This window comes from Aegilops tauschii, chromosome 1 (assembly GCF_002575655.3).
Source record: "Aegilops tauschii subsp. strangulata cultivar AL8/78 chromosome 1, Aet v6.0, whole genome shotgun sequence".
Lineage (NCBI taxonomy): Eukaryota > Viridiplantae > Streptophyta > Magnoliopsida > Poales > Poaceae > Aegilops > Aegilops tauschii.
The window spans coordinates 43,752,186-43,775,905 of record NC_053035.3 but is presented as its reverse complement, the minus strand read 5'-3'; the positions used below and the strand labels follow the sequence as shown (position 1 = coordinate 43,775,905).

The following is a 23,720-nucleotide window of genomic DNA, read 5'->3' as shown; positions in this document are numbered from 1 at the left end:
TAAAGTTCCTGATGAACAACTGAACTGCCAGATCTTTTAACCGCAGTGAAGGAACTGAGGCTCCATTTTGGATAACAAACGTGACCATGTTCACTTGATTGATACTGAAAAATACTGTACTGAAGAGTGCAGACTAAACACGAACCTCACGTGACTGACAAATTTCCTCGACAGGTAGATAAACAGCACCATAGAGTGCAGACCCAATATGTCATATTTGTTTCTGGATGTAGTAGATCCATGCATGTCTCCTTTTATGCAAGATGGAAGTAATCAACAAGGTTCAACAAAACAGCAACCTCGCGCAACGGTGTCTGCCTGCGCCACACCTCAACCTGCTGCGGCGGCACCCACGCTGTACTGAATGATGGATTCGTACTGGTCACATAGACATTAACTGATCCAGCAAAAAAAACAGCTTGGGTATGGGTAGCCTCCAAGAACAAAGTTTTACCTTCAGCTTGTGAGTACTGACACTTGTAATGCCTTAAGGATACAACCATCAAACATATACTAGACCTGTGGCAGCATGACTGTGAAAATACCATCTTCATTGACTTATAATACAAATGAAGCTTTACATTGCCTCTATCAGAAATTGCTATCTTATCTCGGCAGGTACATACTGTTCTACCCTATTTCTTGCATTTTCTATACATACACATACATAATAACATTGTGGATATCCCATACTACAGAAGCATATTCAGTCGTCGAAGAGAACATATCATCTTGTGTTAGTCCTTCGAGTTCAGCACAAATCATCCCGACACACGCCATCTCAAATGCCCAGTTGCATCGTAAGCGGGCGCATCATCAGAAGCAGCTACCCTCTTCCGCATCGAAGTGTCGACGGAAATAGGCGTCCTCTTGTGCCTGCCTGGATGAGGTCTTAGTTGCTCATCAGCCTCCAAGAAATCACCCTGCAAAGATTTGAAGGGAAGCTGTGAGCATCCTAGTGCAAAAAGAATTTCCTAGCTAGAAAGGCATGTGTAGATGAGGTAAACTAGGTGATATGGTTTGGTTGTCTGTTTACCCCGACGAGCATGTGAAAACTAGATTTCTCATGATTATCCCTTACACGCCTGTATGGAAACTCCTTGCCACAGCCAGAGAATCCACATGTGAAGGGTCTACTTTGCTCATGAACTCTGCCTTAGTATGCTTGCCCAAATTGAATTTCTTAAGTTCAAACTTATTGAGAACGAGAAACAAAGAAGTTTTGCAATTATTGCAGAGAAACAAGTCCATGAAAAAAGTCATACCAAGCTTTGGAACTCTTTCTCTCGCCAATGGACGAGCTCATCTCATCTTACGATATCCAACTACTGAAGCTGTGCAAAACATGCACATAGCTCGGTTACACCTGACCTTAAGCCACATAGCTCCATATAAGTCTGCTAGAGGGAATTCATGATGATTCCATTTTTTCCTTACATTCCACAATTTCACTCAAACTCAAACACTGAGGTTGTTTGTGTGTGCTATCTTCAAGGTTGTGCAGTTTCAGATTGGTCAATCAAGTCGTATGTCTAGCCACCAACTGCAACACTCTTCCTCATGTCTGCATCTCCAATGTGTAGACCTTTGGTGACTTAGCTGTTGTTCAACTACAGCTAAAAATCTGTCTCGCTACGCACGTTCTGGTGGCTAGAGAAGGTATTGTCCACAGTTAATAGCAAACAAGTTCAAGCTTAGAAACCATTATTTCTTTTACCCATACCATTATTTTATTTCCCACCACCTACCAAAACAAACAAGACCTTTTCGCTTAAACTCCTTCAGATATGTAAAACTGAAGGATGTATGAACGCCACAACAACCATTTCAGTTTTCTATGCTGCAAAGGTGGTCCCTGAGGTGAGCTGCTCCACTTACAGAGTTGTAATGCTTGCAAATAGGCGTACTTTGGTAAATGCTGCAAGCCTGCAATGGATATTACGTATGACTATCTCGTATAACTGTTTACTGGTTCCAAAATAGTTGTTGGTTTTTTGCATTACTGAAATAAGTGTTGACAGGTATTTCGATGCTGCTTGATTTGATTTGGTTTCAACAGCACATACTTTTTCCATAAAGTACCACGTCATGCATAAGATTGGTTATCTAAAGCAGGCAGGAGGGCCTTATGGTAAGCAAAAGGTTCAGTTGTGCTTTCCGAGAAGTTGGTCTCATAGGCAGTGCATCAGCTACTCAACCAAATCCACCAAAAAAATTATACTTTGCAGGAAGCAATTCGATGTTCTCCCAATGTTTCCCTTTCCTTCAAAAAAGAGACAACATCAATGAAGTAGTTGAAGCTTCAAGTGAGATGTTCTTGCCTGCAGATACAAGCAGGCTTATGTACCTCATACTACAGAAGCGTACTCGATCAACCAAAAAACATACCGTGTTCCAATTCCTTCATCGACCTAACAGAAGCCGTCACAGATACTCGGTTGCATCATCGTAAGCAGGAGCAGCTACCCTCTTTCACATCAAATTCTCGACGCAGATGGGCTTCCTCATGTACCTACCTGGATGCTCATCGGCCTCTGCAAAATCACACACCAAGAGAATCCACAGACGAAGGGCCTACTCTGCTCATGAACTGCCTTAATATGCTTGTCCAAATTGCATTCCTGAAACTCAGTATTGTGAACGGAAAACAGAGCATTTTTGCAATTTATTAGAGAGAAACAAATCAATGAAAAAAGCAAACATGTACGATTGCAAATAACACCTGTAAAGCTTATGTACAGTTAATTACTAAATTCCTGTTAGCAATAAAAATCTGGATGATATCATGCTTCTTCTGCAACTATTCCTATGCAAATGTTGTGGGACTACTGCTATTTTAATGGAGCTTGAACACTACAGGCAGTAACGACAAATAAAAGCATAAAAACGTTTCTTGCATAACCATGGGCAGAACTAAATGATTGATAAATGAATGATGCATATACTTCTACTACATAATCGCTAAATCCAAACTTGTACATGCTGCATACAAACAGGAATTTGGTCGGATGTTTAGTTTAGCTATGCGACTAAACCGAGCTTTCTTTGTAACCAAAGCTTCAGTAACATACAAGGACGAAGCCTTTTTCAGAGCCTTCTAATCCACCCCAATTCCTTGCAAACTTAGTTGACACATAACTGACGTTCATGCAAGACATAAGAATGGTTCACCTTCAACTTTTTTGGATAGCATAAGGTAAAAAGAAGCTGAGATCTGAAGAAGAGGGGGAGGTGGAAGAAGGATGGGCATGGTGGAGGAACTCGAGGTACTAATCCCTTGATCCTGAACTTTTGCAGCTTGGATTCTTGGAACCCTTGCTGCTGCAGAGCAGTATGGAAAACTGAGGGGGGCAGATCTAGAGAGGTATGAACACCGAAGTTCATGAGAGCAAAAAGTTTTCGTTAAGCAAATATTTTTTATTTTTTCTTCTCTGTCAACCGACCTGCAGGCTCAAACGAAAGCTGGAACCGGCAAATTCTTGGTCATACCTTTACCTACACCAGGAGGGAAAATATTGAATCTTTGATGAATTAAGCAGAAAGAAATGAAGCTGGAAATACTTTTCTCAGTGCAACAAGCTCCACCAGTGCAACTGACAGCATGAGCATGAAAATTAAAAGTAAACCAACCCTTTCATACGGACCAGAGCACCAAGACATTTCTAAAAATGCATTCATACAAAGTGATTGTTTTAGAGAGATTACAAAATGTCAGGTGGCTACTAGAAAAAGATTGTATGCCTTCCCAGTCGCCATCAGAAGTCTTACCCCTAAAGTTCCAACTTGTCTGTGTTAGACTACTTGGTCTACCTTTCCTCGCCCATTGAAGATTAAAAGATACATAGACATTTCACGTTCTTGTGATTTTGACACACCGCAAAATGACCTCAATGCTGCAAGCAGGCAGTTTGGATTTCTTATACAGTTATACTGGCAGGAGGGTTTAGCCAAGCAAAAAACTCAAATGTGCTTCCTCAGGAGTTAGTATCATAAGTAATGTCAACCAACTCAATCGAAAAATTGATACTTTGCAGGGAGCAAATTCAATGAAGTAGTTGAAGCTTCAAATGATATGCTCTTCCCATCAACTTTAGACAAATAATATCCTGCCTTGGCGATCTCACCTTTTTCCAACAACAATCTGATGATGTCATTCATGAGACGGGAGCTGGGGACTATACCACTCTTGTCCATTGATGAAAACACATTGTTAGCATCTTCCACTGCTCCATCTTTTAGAAGATTCATAATCATTACTCCATAAGTAGATACATTAGGCACCAACCCACGAGCTGATATTCCAGCAAAAAGTTCCTTAGCTTCTTCTCTTCTCCCAACCCTGTACATTGCATCGATCATGGTATTGACTATTGCAATACTGAACTTCACATTCATTGAACCTAATTTCTGGAACAGGGCAATCGCTTCGTCTGCACAATTATTTCTACAAAGACCTCCTAGTATTACGTTGTATGTGGAAATGCTGACTGTTGTTCCACTTTCGATCATCTCATGGAACATTTCCCTTCCAGAAACAGTTCTCCCAGAACGAAACAACCCATCCATTATGACGCAATATGAAATAGTGTCAGGTTTAATTCTGGAGTTTGCTCGGTTCAATACCAGCACACCAAATGGTCCTACAGGGAATTTTTTGGGGAAACTGAGCCCTGGCGGTAAAATACTCTGCAAAGCATGTCAATATTTGCCTGCCAAATGAGGCCTGAAGGTGCATACTGTTCTTTGCCTATCTTTTTCATTTAGCTATGCATACAACACCGCGGATATCTCATACTACAGAAGGTAGATACTATTGTTGCCTAACTATTTCTGAAGTTCAAGCTTATTAAGAATGAGAAAACAAAGAAGTTTTGCAATTTAGTGCAGAGAAACAAGTCCATGGAAAAAGCCATACCAAGCTTGGGAAATCTTTTCTATGGCCAGTGGACGAGCGCATCTCATCTTACGATATCCAGTTAAACAAGCTGTGCAAAACATGCACATAGCCCACCTTGGGCCATATAGCTCGATACCAGTCTGGTAGAGTGAATTCATGATGTCCACCACTTCACTCGCATTCCAACACGAGGCTGTTTGCATGTACCCTCTTCAAGGTTGTACAGTTTCAGACTGGTCAACAAAGCCATATGTCTAGCCACCCACTGCAACACTCTTCCTCGCGTTCACATCTCTAATGCGCCAAGCTTTGGTGATTCAGCTGCTGTTCAACTACAGCTAAAAACATGTCTTCTACAAACGTTCTGGTGGCTAGGGAAGGTCTTATCCTGGCAATTCCTGCTGGCAATATTCCACAGTTAGTATTTAGCTCAGAAAGTGTAAGAAATAACTTGAAGTGCATGCAAAATATCTTTGATTACAGTTCATATAAATACCCTGAGAGGTTTATGTTCTCAACGAATATATACCCATTTCAAAATGTCTTCCTTGCCAACCTTGCTCCTTTTCTTCCACCCTCACCTCTCTCCCCACTCCATTGACGCCATGAAGTGAATCCAAGCATTCAGTTAGCTACCTCATTGCACTCGACAATTTGAATTACTACTATGTACACCTCTAAAACTGGCAAACATGGCAGATGTACAATTAGTTGCTAAATACGAGTTAGTTAGCAACAGAAACCTGGCTGTTATCGTATTTCTTCAGCAGCTATTTCTGAGCATTGTGGGATTACTACTGTTTTAATGCAGCTTAAAGCTGAACACTATGAATGGTAGCAACAGATAACAGCATAAAAACGTTTCTTGCATAACCATGGGCAGAACTAAATGATTGATAAACTAAAATTCTGCTACATAATGGCTGAATCCAAACTTGTATAGGCTGCATACAACTATGCGACTGAACCCAGTTGTCTGTGCAACCAAACTTTGAGTAACATGCAAGAATGAAGCCTTTTCCAGGGCCCTCTAATCCACCACAATTCCATGCACTCTCAGTTTACATCTAAGTGACGATGTTCATCCAAGATTGGGCAAGAACATAAGAACGGTTCGCCTCCAACTATTTTCCGGTAGCACAAGGTAAAAAAAAAACTGAGATCCAAAGAAGAGGAGGGGCCTGAAGAAGGATGGGTATGGTGGAGGAACTGGAGGTAGAACTTGCTGTGAGTGCGTACCTGAAGAGGGGAAGTAAGTGCAGTGCATCAATGCAAGGCTGGCAGTGGCACCTCATCCCCATGAAAGTGCAGGACCTGAGGTGGTGTTGGCATCCTGCAGATTGAATCAGAAGCACACACCGGTGAATTCTTGGCCATACCTTTACCTGGATAGAATACACAAGCTCCACCAATGGAACTGACAGGATAGAATACAGGAGACTCTGGCATGAGCTCGTATATCTGCTAACTCAACATAGCATCAGCAACGTCAGACATACATTCTTCAAGAACCCGTTTGTCCTGACATAGAAAATATAATTTTCAAATTAAGAGTAAATCCACCCTCGCATGCACAGCAGACCACTGAGAATGACATTGCTAAAAATGCATTCTTACGAAGGAAAGTGACTGTTTCAAAGGGATAAAACCTCAGGTGTCTGGTAGAAAAGATTGTATACCTTCCCAAATCGCATCAGAAGTCATTACCCCAAAAATTCTTACGAAGTCATTACCTCATACCACCAATGGAATTAGACTACTTGGTCTACCTTTCCTTGCCCATCGAAGATCAAAAGATTCATAGACATTACACATTCTTGTGACTTTGACACATCACAAAATGAACTCAATGAACTATTGAAGGTACAAAGCAGGCCACTAAGATATCTTGTACTAGCAGGAGGGCCTTATGGCAAGAAAAGAGTTGAACCGTGCTTTCTTAGGAGTTAGTCTCATGTGCAATGCGACTAAATCCATCTAAAAAGTGATAATTTGCAGGAAGTAACTTGATGTTCTCCCGATATTTCCCTTTGCTTGAAAAAAGAGACGACAACAATGAAGTGGTTGAATCTTCAAGTGAGATTATCTTCCCATCAACTTTAGACAAATAATTTCCAGCCTTGGCAATCTCACCTTTTTCCAACAACCTTCTGATGATATCATTTACAAGATGAGAGCTGGGAGCACAACCACTCTTCTCCATCAATGAAAACATATTGTCAACTTCTTCCACTGATACTTCTTTTAGAAGATTGTTTATCATTACGTTGTAAGTATAAGCATCAGGCATCAACCCACTGGCTGATATTGCATTTCACTCTTGTGATTTTTGACACACCGCTAAATGACCCCAATGCTACAAGCAGGCAGTTTGGATTTCTTATACGGTCATACTGGCAGGAGGGTTTATGCAAGCAAAAACTCAAGCTTCCTGAGCAGAGTCTTGTGCAAAATCAACAAAATCCATCGAAAAATTGATACTTTGCAGGAAGCAATTTCATGTCCTCCCGATATTTCCCTTCTCTTGAAAAGAGAGACAACATTAATGAAGTTGTTGAAGCTTCTAGGGAGATGCTCTTCCCATCAACTTTAGACAAATAATTTCCAGCCTTGGCGATCTCACCTTTTTCCAACAACATTCTGATAATATCATTTAACAGACGAGAGCTGGGGACTATACCACTCTTGTCCATTGATGAAAACACATTGTTAGCATCTTCCACTGCTCCATCTTTTAGAAGATTCATAATCATTACTCCATAAGTAGATTCATTAGGCACCAACCCACTGGCTGATATTCCAGCAAAAAGTTCCTTAGCTTCTTCTCTTCTCCCAACCCTGTACATTGCATCGATCATGGTATTGACTATTGCAATACTGAACTTCACATTCATTGAACCTAATTTCTGGAACAGGGCAATCGCTTCGTCTGCACAATTATTTCTACAAAGACCTCCTAGTATTACGTTGTATGTGGAAATGCTGACTGTTGTTCCACTTTCGATCATCTCATGGAACATTTCCCTTCCAGAAACAGTTCTCCCAGAACGAAACAACCCATCCATTATGACGCAATATGAAATAGTGTCAGGTTTAATTCTCTTACGCGGCATCTCTCTGAACAGAGTCAAACCATCACCGATCCTTCCATTTCTACAATAGCCATTAACAAGTGTATTGTATGTAATAACATCAGGCTCAACACCAACTGATTCCATGACATCAAGTACTTTTAATGCTTTATCCATCTTCCTGACTAAGCAGTATCCGTCAATCAGTGAATTAAATAAAATGTCATCAGGCCTCTCACCCATGTCTATAACCAAGTCAAAGATATCATGGGCATCCATAACCCTTCCTTCTTGGCAGAGACTCTTTATTAGTGAACTAAAGAACGAAATGTTAGGACGAGGAATACCTCTGTTCATCATTTCAGAAACCAACTGCTTAGCTTTAGCCAAATCACCATCTATGCAAAAACCCTGAATCAGCGTGTGATAAACAACTTTGTTCGGTTGTACTCCCAAGGCAATCATCTGATTGAATTTTTCCATGGCCTCAGTCAGCCTACCCAATCTGGAAAGTCCAGCTATTATGCTGGAATAGGTGACTATATCAGGATTCACTCTGCGTTCCTGCATTTTACTTGATATCAGCATAGCTTCATCCATCATTCCACGTTTAGCATATGCATCAATTAATATGTTGAAAACATGGCAGTCGGCTGCAATACCATTGTTTTCCATTGAATTAAAGACATCAATCATATCAGGAAAGCATCCTTCAGTAGCATACCCATGAAGCAAAATACAGTATGAGACGATATCCGGTTTGTGGCCCTTTGCTGTCATCGAATAAAAAAATTCTGCAGCTTCTTTGCTTCTTCCATGCTTGCAAAGGTAAGTCATTAAGGAGTTGCAAGTAAAAATATCTGGTATAAGGCCCCGGCTTTTCATTTCTCTGAACATTTTAGCAGCCTCTTTCAACCGCCCAGATGTGGCATATCCATTGATCATGCAAGTATATGTCACTGCATTGGGTTGAGCACCATCAGCAACCATCTGACGAAGGACTAGCTCTGCTTTGTCCATTGCCCTGGCCTTGCACAACGCATCAACGACCGAGTTGTACGTCACCACATCGGGCTCAACCCCTTGATGGATCATTTCATGGAATAGATTGCATGCCTTGCCTGTTTCACCCTCCTTGAAAAAGCCATGGATGACCGTGTTATATGCCACCACATCAGGGAAGCAGCCACCTCTATCTTTTGCCATCGTCCGGAGCAGGTCGAGTGCCTGCTGGCTCCTGCTACCTTCACATAAGCTCTTAAGAACTATGTTGTATGCGAAGGCATCAGGCACACATCCGAGCTTGGACATACTATGAAGCAGCACGTACACAGCCTCTTCTGTCCGTTTCGCATAGCAGAGGCACTTGAGGAGGGTGTTGGCGGTGATTTGGTCTATCTTCAACCCCGTCCTGAGGATACACCCGAATAAGGCGAGCCCTAGGTCTGGGCGACGCGCGCGGCAGCAGCAGTCCATGAGGATGTTGTAGGTCCAAACGGTGGGCACCGCCACCTGCGGGCCGGCTTCTTCTCTGCACCCTCGGGTGAAGAGAGCAAGGGCGAGGGCGGGGCCATCTTTGATGCAGGCATTGGAGGACGTAGCACGGGCGAGGGCGGCAAGGAAGCCGTTCAGGGAGCGCTCGGGGACCGGAGTGCCCTGCCGCAGCAATTCATCGAACAGGTTGTGGGCATCTTCCGGGCTGAGCGTGCCGGCGCGCACGCGCTCTGTGGCCGCGGCAAAGGCGTCGCGGGGAGACCAGGAGCGTGAGGGCGGCGAGATGGAGGTGGAGAAGGAGCAGCGGCGGGGGACTCGGAGGCGGGAGATCAGTGTGATGGTATAGCGGCGTGACATCGGCGAGGTAAAGGAGGAGCGGTGGCGGAGAGCAGACTTCGGCTAGGTGCAGTGCAGGAGGAGGAGGACCGGAGGCGGAGGCGGAGGCGGGAAATCGGCGAGGTAAAGGAGGAGGGGTAGCGGAGACCGGACACCGGCGGACCGTCGACGAGGTGCAGGGGGAGCGGCGGCCGTCGAGTTGGTACGCAGTGGTGTACTCTCTTGTGTTTTGCTGGTTTCTTTCAGTCGGCGTGAATTTCTATGCTCTCTTCTTCACAATCAAAAGCTTCTGTCCTTGACTGTGTTCGCTGAATAGGCCCATAAAAAAGGTGTGTTGCAAAATATACTTCGTGAATTTGTCTCAAAAAAAAATACTTCGTGAATCGTCCAAACATCCATTTTTGGTTGATTTTCTCACGTATCCGAAAACCCACGGGTGCAAAAAATAAACCCAGATTTATACCTGGTCGAATCCAAACCAGAGCGACACGGTTTTCCTAATACGTGACAAAATCAGCAAACCGGGTATTCGAATGATTCACAAAGTTTCGTCTTTTGTTGAGAAAACAAATAGGATGAAAAATGGACTTCTTTCTCCAAAGGTTGTTTCCTTATTTTTCTTAAAGCTTCTCTCTGGATTTTCTGAAATTGGTCCATGATTTTTGAAATTTCATTTGTAATATATACGAAAGATCATTCATCAATTATTATTTTTATGTTTGACTTTCCTTAAGTTTCTAAAATCTCATTTTTATTTACTTTTTGAATAAACAAAAAAAGGACGAAAGTAGAGGGGGGAGGGCGGGGGGAGCCAACTGGAAAGCGGGAAGGATAATGCGTTGGAGAGTCGTCATATTACAACACAGTAAAGGATGACTATGAAAAAAAGAAAATCACCGAGACACAATAAAAAGGGTCTTATTTTGCAGCCCTCATAGAGATGAAACTAATTGTTAAGATCCCTTAAAAACCTAATGGTTAAGATGGATTACTGATCACATCACAAAAAAGAAAGATAGATGGATTATTGATTGATTCATCCATTTTTAACCAAGCTCCGGCTGATAAGCTATCTAAAAACAACAAAGATTCATCAATTTTAAGAAATAAGTTATCTTGACTTTTTAGATTTAGCAGCGAAAAAATCACAATTGAAGGTAAGGAGTGGAAAGACTAATGAGGGAACATGCCCATTTAGATATTCCATGTATTTTAAACCATCTAAGCCCTAGTACCCCCCCCCCCCCCCTCTTTTACTAAATATAAGGTGTATCAACTTTTTTGAAGTTAAATATTTCTCCATTTGCGCAGTTTATTAAGAAATATATCAACATCTATAACACCAATAAAATCTAAAATCCCTTTTAATGATTTTATCTAATGATACTAGATTTGATATTGTAGATGTGATCGATATTTTTCTTAGTAAACTTGGTCAAATTTAAATAAGTTTAACTTCTGAAAGAAAGAATAAAAGACAATACACATTGTATTTTAGAATGGGTGGGGTACGAGTTTAAGACGTAAAGGCATCTCCAAGGCCAAACATCAAATGAGCTTCCCATATTTCATGTCCGCGAACATGGCTCATTTGTCTGTGAAAAACCAACGCCCAATGGCATCCCCTATTCAGCCTCCCCCATTTGCCTGGTTTGCATTTTTGCCCTTTTTTCTTCAACCAAACTTGAACACTTGAAAGACATAGTTTAAACATGTAAATACATGGTACAAATTTAGAAAGCCATACATACTTAAAACATCTACTATATCACTAAGCTCTCTAGGGGTAAAAGGCCTCACAACCAATTGAGGTGTCCAATTGGAATTGGATCACCCAATTTTGACCAAGTCAACAATTTCTCAAAGCTCTCATTCTATTCTTTTATACTATACACTATGCTTCCTAATTTTTAAGTCCTCACAATTAATTGAGGTTTTCAGTTTACACTTGGTCACTGATTTTGATCGGGTCAATAATTTCTCAAGGAGCTCTCCCATTTAATTATTTTAATTCATCATAAATACTTAATTTTGAAGCTCTTATATTCGATTAAGATATTCAATTTTGAATTTGGTTTACGATTTTGATCGAGCCAACGATTCTTCAAATCAATTAACACCAACCGGCTAGAAAAAACATATCACCCCGTGCACCCTGTTATCACCTGAAAAAGAAGAAGCACCACCGTGTGATGATATTATAACACCTATATAGTACATGTAGCCACCGCCGCAGAAATTTACCCATAAAAGGATGAGTTGATTAGCGCATAACACAAAATCACACCATGAAAGACCCACCAAATAATCACATTATAAATAAATATAAAACACACTCCATCATCTTCACCATCCGCCAAACTAAATATTCCATCGGTTCCAAAATACAAGGGGTATTAGTTCTTTGAAAAGTCAAATTTCTTTAACTTTGATCAAGTTTAGAGCCAAAAAAATCGACATCCACAATATTAAGCCAAAAAATATGAAAATTCATTTCATGATGAGTCTAATAACACCAATTTGATACTATAAATTTTGATATATTTCTTCATAAATTTGATCAAACTTAAAGAGGTTGGACTTTTCAAGAAAAGTAATACACCTTATATTTTAAAACAAAATGAGTACTTTTTTTAAGAATCTCAACAACACCAACGGCGTATCAAAGCGCGCTCAACACTTCTACTAAATACTATTTAGGGGACATAGTTCAAACATAAGAAAAAAAATCAAAGGATACAACCAATCTATTGGTTTCCATGTTGTATCCACAAATGCTCCACAAGATCATTTAGGTGTTGTTGATGCACTTCTCACTCTGGAAGTCGCCGATGCATCTCAAGAAAATGCGCACCCTGGTTTGCCTCTTGTTCTAGGAGGTGGACATGTGGGCCATGGTTTTCCAAATCAGCATTACGGACACCACCACCCTCATCCTTCACAATTATATTTTTCATGATCACACAACAAGTTATCACCTCCCACAAATGTATCGGGATCCCACATATTTGCGGGTCCACGAACAATAGCCCGACGAGATTTGACCACTCCAAATGCCCTGTCCGCAGCCTTCCTAGAATCTTCTTGTATTTGGACAAAGAGACTATTTATGTTACCTTTTGGCTCGGAGATAGTCAGTGATCGGCCAATGAGGATAGACAGTATCGGTAGTTGTGTCCATTGATGGTATAGTTGCACTTTGAAGGCTACACATGACAAAGTTTTGCAAATAATGGAGATCGGTGAAGCACGTAAATATCATTATGAGACCCTGGGAATGCCAAAGAAAGAGTGTCAAATTCACAGGTCATGTGATGGCACTGCTTCTAGCATGATTGTTGGCTCTCCTGTATGATCTTAGTATTGCCCTTGCAAACCTACCAACAGTTTTGCAATTCCTAGTGCATGCAATCAATGGGATCAAGCATATTGAGAAGCCCTCTTATTTCTTCAAGTGGCAAAAGCTTGGTTATGCCCACGGCATTTCGCTCTCTCAAGTACTCTTTGCCAAACACGTGGACCACTGGAGTGACAAATTAAAAACATTGTTGCGTGCAGATGCCACGATGTAGATGGTCGATGGTGCGCGTGGTGGATGAAAGGCCTGAGAAAAAAATAGACAACTGACTGAATTTGCTGCGATCGAATGGCCACCAGCGCCAGATCAGACGGCTGGCTAGACACGAGAAATCATCCGGTTTGATTTCTAGCAGCCGCCTTTGTACAACGGTACGAACAGAGCACTCACCAGGCGAGCCCACTCCAAGCCAAGAGAAAACCCCTGACTCCAGCTCACTCCGGTAGCAGTCACTCATCACAGCCACTGCACACAATCTCACTCAATCCAGCTCTACTGTATCGTTTATCCACGTCTCGCGCGCAGCACACATTACCGTGACAAGACAATGCCGCTCCTGCTCCTCCTGCTCGCGCTCCTTCTGCCGGCCGCGCCCGAGGCGACCCCGTCGGCGCTGCTGGGCATCAACTACGGCCGGGTGGGGAACAACCTCCCGCCGACGACCTCGGCCCTGCAGCTCCTCGCCGGCCTGGGCGTCGGCCGCGTCCGCCTCTACGACGCCGACCCGGCCACCCTCCGCTCCTTCGCCAACACGGGCGTGGAGCTCGTCGTCGGCGTCCCCGACGAGTGCCTCGCCGCCGTCTCCACCCCCTCCGGCGCCTCCTCCTGGGTCCGCTCCGTCATCCAGCCGGCGCTCCCGGCCACCAAGATCGCCGTCCTCACCGTCGGCAACGAGGTGCTCACGGGCGCCAACAGCTCCGCGCTCACGCCCTCGCTGCTCCCGGCCATGCAGTGCATCCACGACGCGCTCGTGCAGCTCGGCCTCGACAAGCAGGTCGCGGTCACCACCGCGCACAACCTCGGCGTGCTCGCCACCTCCTACCCGCCCTCGTCGGCCTACTTCCGCAAGGACGTCCTCCCGGTGCTCTGCCCGATCCTCGACTTCCACGCCCGCACCGGCTCGCCGTTCCTCGTCAACGCCTACCCCTACTTCGCCTACGCCGAGGACCCCGCCGGTGTGGAGCTCGAGTACGCCCTGCTCGAGCCCGGCCACGGCGGCGTCCCCGACCCGTCGTCCGGGCTGCGCTACCCCAACATGCTGGTGGCCCAGGTGGACGCCGTGTACCACGCGATCGCGGCGGCCAACCGCGCGGCGGCGCGCGCGGTGGAGGTGCGCGTGTCGGAGACCGGGTGGCCGTCGGCCGGCGACGGCAACGAGACCGGAGCGACGCCGCGGAACGCCGCGAGGTACAACGGCAACGTGATGCGGCTGGTGGGCGAGGGCAAGGGCACGCCGCTGCGGCCGGACGGGGCGCTGCGCGTCTACATGTTCGCGCTCTTCAACGAGAACATGAAGCCCGGCCCCTTGTCGGAGCGCAACTACGGCCTCTTCAAGCCCGACGGCACGCCGGTGTACGAGCTCTCCTACCGCCTGCCCAAGGACAACGCCACCACCTCGTCTGGCGCCGGCGGCACGGGAAGCATTGCCGGCAGCGGCGGCGGGCCGCAGAACAACGGCTACTACAGCATCTCGGCACCATCCGCAAAGGCAAACGTGGTGAGAGCTCCGCTTTTTGCTCTTTTAGCAGTAGTATAAGCTTTGTCCGCGCTTTGCATCGATTCCTTTCTGAACTGAAAAAGCTCCATTTTGAACTACTTTGCAAAGTTTTCATGGTAAAAGTGTAGGCAAGTTGAAAAGGTTGCATCATGCATGCTTGCTGATGTCTTTTGATAGCCCCAAGGTAATAATATCATGGCATAAAGGAGCATGCCATTGCTTGATCCAAAACTCTGTTTATGTGATGTAGTAAGTCATCATAACCATGGTAATTTGAAAGTATATAAGATGTTCTAACTTTTTCTGAATCGGATGTACATAGACGCGTTTTAGTGTGTTCACTCATTTCAGTTCGTATGTAGTTCACATTGAAATATCTAAAACTTCTCATAATTCGAAACAGAGATGATACATTATAAGAACATGCCACTGGACCGACACGTAGACCGTCGATACACACAACTTGCTTGTTCTGGTAGCCATACAATACAAAACTATGAAACCGTAAAGGAGGAGAACAGTGTCAAGTGACCTGTAATCATAAACGAAGAAGAACAAATTCTCAGTGACCTGTCTTCATGTTGGCTTTGCGCCATTTTGGTCACCTGCTGATGTGTCTCCTTGTGTTTGTGCTTGTTCTTGTGCTTGGTAGGGTTGGTGGACATGTGCGGCTGTCCTGTTGATGATGATAGCATTCTAATTCTGAGCAACTTCCAAGTGGTGCTTACATGGAAGGATATGTGTGGATGGAAAGAAGGAAGCCTCTGGTGTCTCAAATGGAGTCAGGGGGTGCCCCTGGTTTCTTGAAGCCTGCCTTGGAAAAACTATTTTGTCCTTAGGTGTATACTCCTTTCTCTCCAATCTGCCATGTTGTTCAGTTGATGTGGTCTTGTAATTGGTGGTGAGCTAATGGGTTAGTCAGTGTCATTAAACCAGACACTTCTTTTTGGTTCCTAGTAATCATGCAATGCAAGGTCAGTTGCATATATTGATTGTCAAGTTACTCGCTGGCTCCAATACAGAGAGCACTTCAAATTTTAGAAGCAATAGTTGAGACAAACCTAGTAAAATACTCCCTCCGTATCAAAATACAAGACGTTTTTGTAGTCTAGTTTAGCCTAAAAACGTCTTATATTTTGGTACAAAGGTAGTACATATGTTCGTTGAAAGATCTGTTTTGACAATATGCTCCTTTTCCCAGTTCTATGTAAACAAATCTACTTTGTAAATACAAAGATAAAAAATAAATTTTAGTGACAAAGTAAAACTACATCGTACAACCGGGGTGTAGATACATTCATGCCTCGTACACTAATATGTGGTAGCATATATCTCAATTCTCAAATATGGGTTTGTATTTGCACATATAAATGAGTACATAATTTACTTTTTTGTATATGTATGATACCTAACTAAAGAGTAGTACATATCCACTACATAGGTGGTCTTATATATTCCACACTTCCGCAACAATACTCCGCGTTAAGGTACACCTGGTAGTACTGAAAATTCCAGTGACAGATGCATTTATATAGTCCCACATAACAAATCTAATTAACATCCGTTTATTAAGTAATGAAAGATTGGGCACACACCACACAGAGCATAGGTACTGCATCCAAAATGATCTTATTATATGGAAAGCATAGAGATGGACTGAAGTGGACCGGAGGAATATATGATCTGCTTGTTTCGTCCATCAAGGCAGAACTTTCTCCCCTGCAAGGGAAAAGGCTCATTGCAATGGTGTGTGCGCTTTACTCTGTAAATAGGAGCCTTTGTGTCTTTGGGGCCTTTGGTCCAGGCAACGGTCATCTACTGCAGGAATAATCCAGCCGGGTGTAAATTGCAGCGGAAAGAGGAATGGTTCCCGGTGAACCTTTGGGATGAGATGTCTGATCACCTGCGCTGTCTCTGGATCGTGTGTGTTTTAGTCCCATATCGATGAGCACGTGTGCATTGTGTGCTATAGACTCGTACCACAGTTGGGCTAAAAAACCTTATATCTCCAAAGGGTATTACTTTTTCTTTGCAAGAAATCAACGCAAGGATTTAGCATAATCGAATACTACAGGTGCTCAAAACCACACGTGATCATGCCACAAGACGACCTAGAACACCTGTAGGCCTAGTGGGTAGAGAAAAGCATAACTGTATCTGTATGATACACAAGACGACCTAGAACTAATTTGGCGGATATGGCTCTAGTATGGCAAAGTTGGTTTAGTTTTGATGCTTCAATGAAAGGAAAGACTGCCAAATACTACCTCTGTAAACTAATATAAGACGTTTTAGGGTGTAGAAATAGTGGGTCGGGATACTCCCAAGCATGCTACTTTATGAACCTCAGTCTGCTCATCTTACAGAGCAGCAGAGTAAGGAAATAGAGGACATAATAATCCAATGACTTATATTGTCTCTTTGTGTCTACACTCAACATTACTTCGAAAAGCCACTTAGCAGGAATCGAACACGACTATGACTACAATTTCAAATAGCTACACAGATTAAGAAGAAATAGACAGGAAAGCATTATTCAGATGATACCTTAGCATATCTGCCCACAAAAAGGACCCTCCATGGACCCACTCATATCCTTACGACAGCCTGACCTCGAACATCTTATGCAAGATCAGAGTAAAATATTTCAGATTAGCGGAAATAAGCATCATAATGCAAGATGAGAGGAAAATATTTCAGATTAGCAGAAACATTCACATCAACATCAGCGAAAAACGTTTCAGATTACTGACAAGATTAACATCAACATCAACAGGCAGGCAAGCTCTCACTCTGCAAAGCTGGCACCTCCAACAACAAAGAAATAACAAAGAAACCTATAGGTATAAGTACTGCATGACAAAACCTGATGGGAAATCAGAGCAAAAATGGGAAAATGGAGGACAATGAAATGGAGAGAAGTCTGGTGTGCAAGGCACTCCTGTCCATGCCAACTAAGTACAGATGCAAAGGGATAGATAAGTCACAGGTTGTGCAATATTTTATATATGCATAACAATGTAACTTCGTTCGCACAGTGCTTTAAAGAGCTCCACTATGTAGAGGCAAAAATACTAACTGGACCTTATAAAAGGGGGTCGGAGACTGTGTGGGTTGAATCTTTCCCTGCTGAGGCAAAAATACTAACTGGACAAAGTGTTGGGGGAAGGATACTCACAAGATGCGCTGAATTATCTAAATTCAAGAGTGAGTAGCCATAGTTTCACTTTACTTACATCTACATTATTCAGTTTTTTTTTGCAATATTGGGTGTTGACGGCCACATGTTTTTTTTAAGTGTTTTGCAGGCTTCAGCAAAGTTTACTGAACTGACCAGAAAATGCACGCAAGAAATATATACAGTATATTCTGAATTTTGATGAAGAAAAGAAACAAAGAAATGAATAGAAAGTGCAGGGGGGATATGAAAGTGAAAATGAGGACTCAAGTGAAAAGGAAACTAAGAGAGGTCCCCAAGAATAGTTAATTCTAAACTAGAAATACAATAGTATGAAAAACATAAATGAACCTATATTATATGCTGGATTAATGATGAGTGTTGGTTATCCAGTTTCATGGTGATCATGAAATAGCTTATACATTTGTCGGTATGTTAGGATAACTTGTTTTGCTCCTACAGTTCCTCTTTGCCAAATTAAATTAGTAGTTTTCGTAGAATAGAATCATGCGGAGGGAAAATAAAGAGCAACTACTCACGTGAAGGAAAATAAAGAACAGGAAGTTGGGAATCGTTGACTAAAGTGAAAGTTCACACCAGTAAATTCTTGGCCATAACTTTACTTAAATCATGAGGAAAAATAGTTGAATCTTAAATGAAGTAAAGTAGAAAGAAATCATACTGGAAAAACTTTTCTCATCATTACGCAACAAGCTCCACCAGTACAACTGAAGCAGCATAGAATATAGGAGACTTCGGCATGAGCACTGAGAACTAAAAGTAAATCCAGCATTCCATACATACCAGACCACTGAGGGTGGCATTGCTAAAAATGCATTCAAATAAAGGAATGGGACTGTTTTACATAGATTACAAAGTCACAGGTGGGTCAACAACCATTGTCGTTTTCCACAGCCGAAAAGCGGCACAACCATCCATGTTAGAAAGGTTGTCCCTCAGGTGATGCAAATGCTTTGATTTCAATGGGAATGAGCTGCTCCACTTACGGAACTGTAATGCTCGCAAAGAGGTGTACTTTGACAAATGCTGCAATGGAATTTCCATATAACTATCTCATAAAATTATTTGCTTGTTTCAAAATAGTTGTTGGTTTTCAGAATCACTGAAATTGTTTCCAGAAGACTTAGCTTCGACAGGTATTTCGAAGTCAATCTGATTTGGTTCCTACAGCACATACCTTTTCCCTATAGAGAGTGCAGCGTCATGCATAAGATTGGATATCTTAAGCAGGCAGGAGGGCTTTACACAAGCAATAAAACTGTGCTTTCTGAGGAATTAGTCTCATATGCAACGTATCAACTAGTCAACCAACACATCGAAAAATTGATACTTGGCAGGGAGCAATTTCATGTTCTCCTTATATTTGCCTTTCCTTGAGAAGAGAGAAAACATCAATGAAGTAGTTGAAGCTTCAAGTGATATGCTCTTCCCATCAACTTTAGACAAATAATATCCAGCCTTGGCGATCTCACCTTTTTCCAACGAAAAAAATAGCACGCTATTTCGCCATTATAACGCGGTTATAGCATATTCGGAAGGGAGACGTTACGTTTTGGCAAAATCGGCCGCTACGGCGCTAATCAAGTAATTAGCGCGCTACACACGCTATAACGTTGTAGCGTTATACGTTTTAACATGCAGGCCATGCAAAACTAAAACAACCACAGCCCAGCCGGCCCAGCAGGCCAAAACCAACCCACGACCACTACCTTTCTCACTCTTTTTATCTTGAAACTGTTTGAGACTTACAATTTTTATGTCCTAGATTTGGCCCTTATGCATATATTGCTTGCTCCTAGGAAAAATTTAGTTACTTAAATACTTTATTTCTAGATATATTTGATTTTTTTTGCAAACCCTATTTCGAAATATAGCATGCTATTAGCGCGCTATAACTTGTGTAGCATTTGGAGAAGGGCCTCGCTATATTTTGTAGCGCGCTATTTTTTTCGTTGCCTTTTTCCAACAACAATCTGATGATGTCATTGATGAGACGGGAGCTGGGGACTATACCACTCTTGTCCATTGATGAAAACACATTGTTAGCATCTTCCACTGCTCCATCTTTTAGAAGATTTTTTATCATTACTCCGTAAGTAGATTCATTAGGCACCAACCCACAGGCTAATATTCCAGCAAATAGTTCCTTAGCTTCTTCTCTTCTCCCAACCTTGTACATTGCATTGATCATGGTATTGACTATTGCAATATTGAACTTCACATTCATTGCACCTAATTTGTGGAACAGGGTGATAGCTTCGTCTGCACAATTATTTCTACAAAAACCTCCAAGTATTATAGCGTATGTGGAAATGTCCACCGTTGTTCCACTCTCGTTCATCTCATGGAACATTTTCTTTGCGGCAACAGTTCTCCCAGCACAAAACAACCCATCCAACATGATGCCATATGTAACAGTGCCAGGTTTAATTCTCTTACGCGGCATTTCTCTAAACAAAGTCAAAGCATCATCAATCCTTCTGTTTTTAAAATAGCCATCAAGCAGTGTATTGTAAGTAACAATATCAGGCTCAACACCAACTGATTCCATGGCATCAAGTATTTTGAATGCTTTATCCGTCTTCCCGACTAAGCAATATCCGTCAATCAGTGAACTAAATGTAATGGTATCAGGCCTCTCACCTATGCCTATAACCAAGTCTAAGACATCATGTGCATCCATAACCCTTCCTTCTTTGCACAGACTGTTTATTACTGAATTGAAGAACACAATGTTAGGCCGAAGAATACCACCGTTCATCATTTCAAGCATCAGCTCCTTAGCTTTAACCAAATCACCGTCTATGCAACAACCCTGAATCAGTGAGTGATAAACAGTTGTGTCCGGCTGTACTTCCAAGGCAGTCATCTCATTGAATTTCTCAATAGCATCGGTCAGCCTACCCATTCTGGAAAGTGCGGCTATTACAATGGAATAGGTGACTACATCTGGACTCACTCCTTGTCCCCGCATTTCAGTAAATATCAGCATAACTTCTTCTGTCATTCCACGTTTTGCATATCCATTAATTAATATGTTGAAAACATGGCAGTCAGCTGCAATACCGTTGCTTTCCATTGAATTAAAGAGATCAATCATATCAGCGAAGCATCCTTCACTGGCATACCCATGAAACAAAATACGGTATGATACGATATCTGGTTTGTGGCCCTTGGCAGTCATGGAATCAAGAAATTCTGCAGCTTCCTTGCTTCTCCCATGCTTGCAAAGGGAGGCCAGGAACGAGTTGCGAGTGACAATATCTGGTATAAGGTCCCGGCTTTTCATTTCTCTAAGCAATTTAGCAGCCTCTTTCCACTGCCCAGATGTGGAATATCCATGGATCATGCAATTATATGTCACATTATTGGGTTGAACACCTTTGTTAACCATCTGCTGAAGCACTAGCTCTGCCTTGTCCATTGCTCTGGCCTTGCACAATGCATCAATGATTGAGCTATATGTCCACACACTGGGCTCAACACCTTGGTGCATCATTTCATGGAACAGATTGCATGCCTTGCCTGTTTCACCTTCCTTAAAAAAGCCATGGATGACCGTGCTATACGCCACCACGTTGGGGGAGCAGCCACCTCCTTCTTTCGCCATCATCTGGAGGAGGTCGAGCGCCCGCTGACTCATGCTATCTTCACATAAGCTCTTCAGAACAATGTTGTATGAGATGGCATCAGGCACACAGCCGAGCTCGGACATCCTATGAAGCAGCACGTTCAGAGCCTCATCCGTCCGTTTTGCGTAGCAGAGGCACTTGAGGAAGGTGTTGGCGGTGATCTCGTTTGTCTTCAGGCCTGTCCTGAGGAGGCGAGCGAAGAAGGCAAGACCTAGGTCCGGGCGAGACGCGCGGCAGCAGCAGTCCATGAGGATGTTGTACGTGTGGACTGTGAGAGGCACCACCCGCGGGCCGGATTGCTCTCGACACACGCGGTTGAAGAGGGCGATGGCGAGGGCGCGACCATCTCTGATGCAGGCGGCAGAGGACGTAGCACGCGCGAGGGTGGCGAGGAAGTCGTTGAGGGAGCGCTCGTGGACCGGGGTGGCCTGCCGCAGCAATTCGTCGAACAGGTGGTGTGCATCGTCTTGGCTGAGCGTCCCGGCGCGTGCGCGCTCTGTGGCCGCGGCAAAGGCCGAATGGGGGGACCAGACCCGTGAGAGTGGCGACCTGGTGGTGGACATGGAGGAGGAGCTGCGGCGGAGGAGGCGGAGGTTGGACATCGGCGTGGTGAAGGAGCGATGGAGGCGGAAACGGGACAACGGAGAGGTGTAGGGGGGCGAGTGGCGGAGACCGGAGTGGCGGAGGAGCAGCGGAGGCGGAGTGGCGGATGCAGGGGCGAGGTGGAGATCAGCGGCGGCGGATGCGGCGGGGCATCGGCGTCGGGAATGGCCGGGGAGTTCGTACACAGTGGGAAGAGCTTTGGAGTCACACAGCTGGTGTGTGCTTTTGCTAATTCCTGTCACTCTCTAATCGGTTCTCAGAAAAAGCTCTTTTTTTCTCTTTTCTCAAATGGTAAATTCATACAAATCACTGGACATTGATCAACAAGCCGGAAAAACGAGTCAAGCTCGAGCTTTCAGAGCACCTCGAATTATAGCATTTCTTTAAAGCCCTGAAAAGTTTGATGGGTTGCCCCTATATTTTTTTAGGCAGGAGCTATAGCAAGCATCAAGCGAGACGGGAGCAACTCTCGTATTAAGAGTCCACGGTAACAGATCGGCCCTATTAGGGCACCTTTAAAAGAAAAAAAGGTGATCCCGGGTCTTCTCGACGATGTGTAGCGAAGCTAGCCATTTAGTAAGCGTCGCATTCGTCTGAAAAGATCCGGTTTCTATTGTTTTTTCCTTTGTCTTTCATCGGTTTTTGTTCGTTTCTTTCTCCATTTTTGCCATTTTATCTTTGCTTTCTCTTTTTTTTCTTCTGTTTTATTTATTACTTTTTCTGGTTCTCATAGATTTTTTTCTTTTCGTTTCCTTTTTCTTTATTTTACTTCGGTTTTGTTTGTCTCTTTCTCATTTTTCATCGATTTTCCTTGTTTTCTCTCGGGTTTCTTTAGCTTTCTTTACACATTTAGAAATATGTCTAATACATTACTTTAATACATGTTTAATATTTTTATAAATTCTTAAATAAAAAAATTTAATACATGATTAACATTTTCAATACATGGTCAATATTTTTTATACATATTTAACATTCTTAAATACAAATTTTAAGATTTTTGCATGGTCAACATTTTTTTCTATGCATACTTAACTTTTTTTTAATATAAGTTTAACATTTTTTCAATACATGATCAACATTTTTTCTATACATGTTTAATATTTTTCAAATAGAAGTTTAATCTTTTTTTAATACATGGTCAAATTTTTTTATACATATTTATTTTTAAATACTAATTTATCATTTTAAATACATGATTTCAGATTATTTTTTCTATACACATTTAACATTTTTTAAATGCTGGATTAAGATTTTTCAAATGCTTGTTAATTTTTTAAAAATGCTTGATTAACATTCTTATGCACATGATCAAAAAATTTCATCATTTTGTTCATACATGGTAAACATTTTTTCTATACACATTTAACTTTTTCAAATGTTTGATTAACATTTTCCATATACATATTTAAC

At 42.7% G+C, this 23,720-nt stretch overlaps 3 protein-coding genes across 7 annotated transcripts; 1 reads left to right on the top strand and 2 right to left on the bottom strand.

The window, feature by feature from the left end:
* Nucleotides 1–494: 494 nt before the first annotated feature.
* LOC120968379 (uncharacterized) lies at nt 495–10,186 on the bottom strand. 4 transcript variants are annotated; one of them, XM_073507374.1, is made up of 4 exons: nt 6,577–10,186; nt 6,137–6,418; nt 1,037–5,295; nt 495–923 (listed from the first exon to the last, which is right to left on the bottom strand). In XM_073507374.1, the coding sequence occupies exon 1, from the start codon at nt 9,817–9,819 to the stop codon at nt 7,351–7,353; it is 2,469 nt and encodes an 822-aa protein (XP_073363475.1). In that variant the 5' UTR covers nt 9,820–10,186; the 3' UTR covers nt 495–923; nt 1,037–5,295; nt 6,137–6,418; nt 6,577–7,350. The 4 variants fall into 4 exon arrangements, with proteins under 4 accessions (XP_073363475.1, XP_073363474.1, XP_073363477.1 ...); XM_073507373.1 differs by having other exon boundaries at nt 495–2,263; nt 2,389–5,295; XM_073507376.1 differs by having other exon boundaries at nt 495–5,295; nt 6,137–6,230; nt 6,320–10,186.
* A 3,354-nt stretch (nt 10,187–13,540) lies between these two features.
* On the top strand, nt 13,541–15,920 carry LOC109738979 (glucan endo-1,3-beta-glucosidase 11). 2 transcript variants are annotated; one of them, XM_020298067.4, is made up of 3 exons: nt 13,541–14,873; nt 15,051–15,057; nt 15,526–15,920. In XM_020298067.4, exons 1-3 carry the CDS (start codon nt 13,704–13,706, stop codon nt 15,678–15,680), a joined length of 1,332 nt encoding a protein of 443 aa, XP_020153656.1. In that variant the 5' UTR covers nt 13,541–13,703; the 3' UTR covers nt 15,681–15,920. The 2 variants fall into 2 exon arrangements, with proteins under 2 accessions (XP_020153656.1, XP_020153655.1); XM_020298066.4 differs by lacking the exon at nt 15,051–15,057 and having other exon boundaries at nt 13,552–14,873.
* Nucleotides 15,921–16,373: 453 nt separating this feature from the next.
* Nucleotides 16,374–22,484, bottom strand: LOC120968310 (uncharacterized). The gene is made up of 2 exons (XM_040394974.2): nt 20,086–22,484; nt 16,374–17,494 (listed from the first exon to the last, which is right to left on the bottom strand). The coding sequence occupies exons 1-2, from the start codon at nt 22,304–22,306 to the stop codon at nt 17,463–17,465; spliced, it is 2,253 nt and encodes a 750-aa protein (XP_040250908.1). The 5' UTR covers nt 22,307–22,484; the 3' UTR covers nt 16,374–17,462.
* Between the last annotated feature and the right edge of the window lie 1,236 nt (nt 22,485–23,720).

Excerpts from the sequence above, each read along its gene's own strand:
- LOC120968310 (XM_040394974.2), bottom strand. The coding sequence starts at position 22,306 with ATGTCCAACCTCCGCCTCCTCCGCCGCAGCTCCTCCTCCATGTCCACC. Across the intron at positions 17,495-20,085 it reads TTCATCAATGGACAAGAGTG|ATGTTCGAGGTCAGGCTGTC; the intron begins GTATAGTCCCCA and ends ATCTTGCATAAG.
- LOC120968379 (XM_073507376.1), bottom strand. The coding sequence starts at position 9,819 with ATGTCACGCCGCTATACCATCACACTGATCTCCCGCCTCCGAGTCCCC.
- LOC109738979 (XM_020298067.4), top strand. The coding sequence starts at position 13,704 with ATGCCGCTCCTGCTCCTCCTGCTCGCGCTCCTTCTGCCGGCCGCGCCC.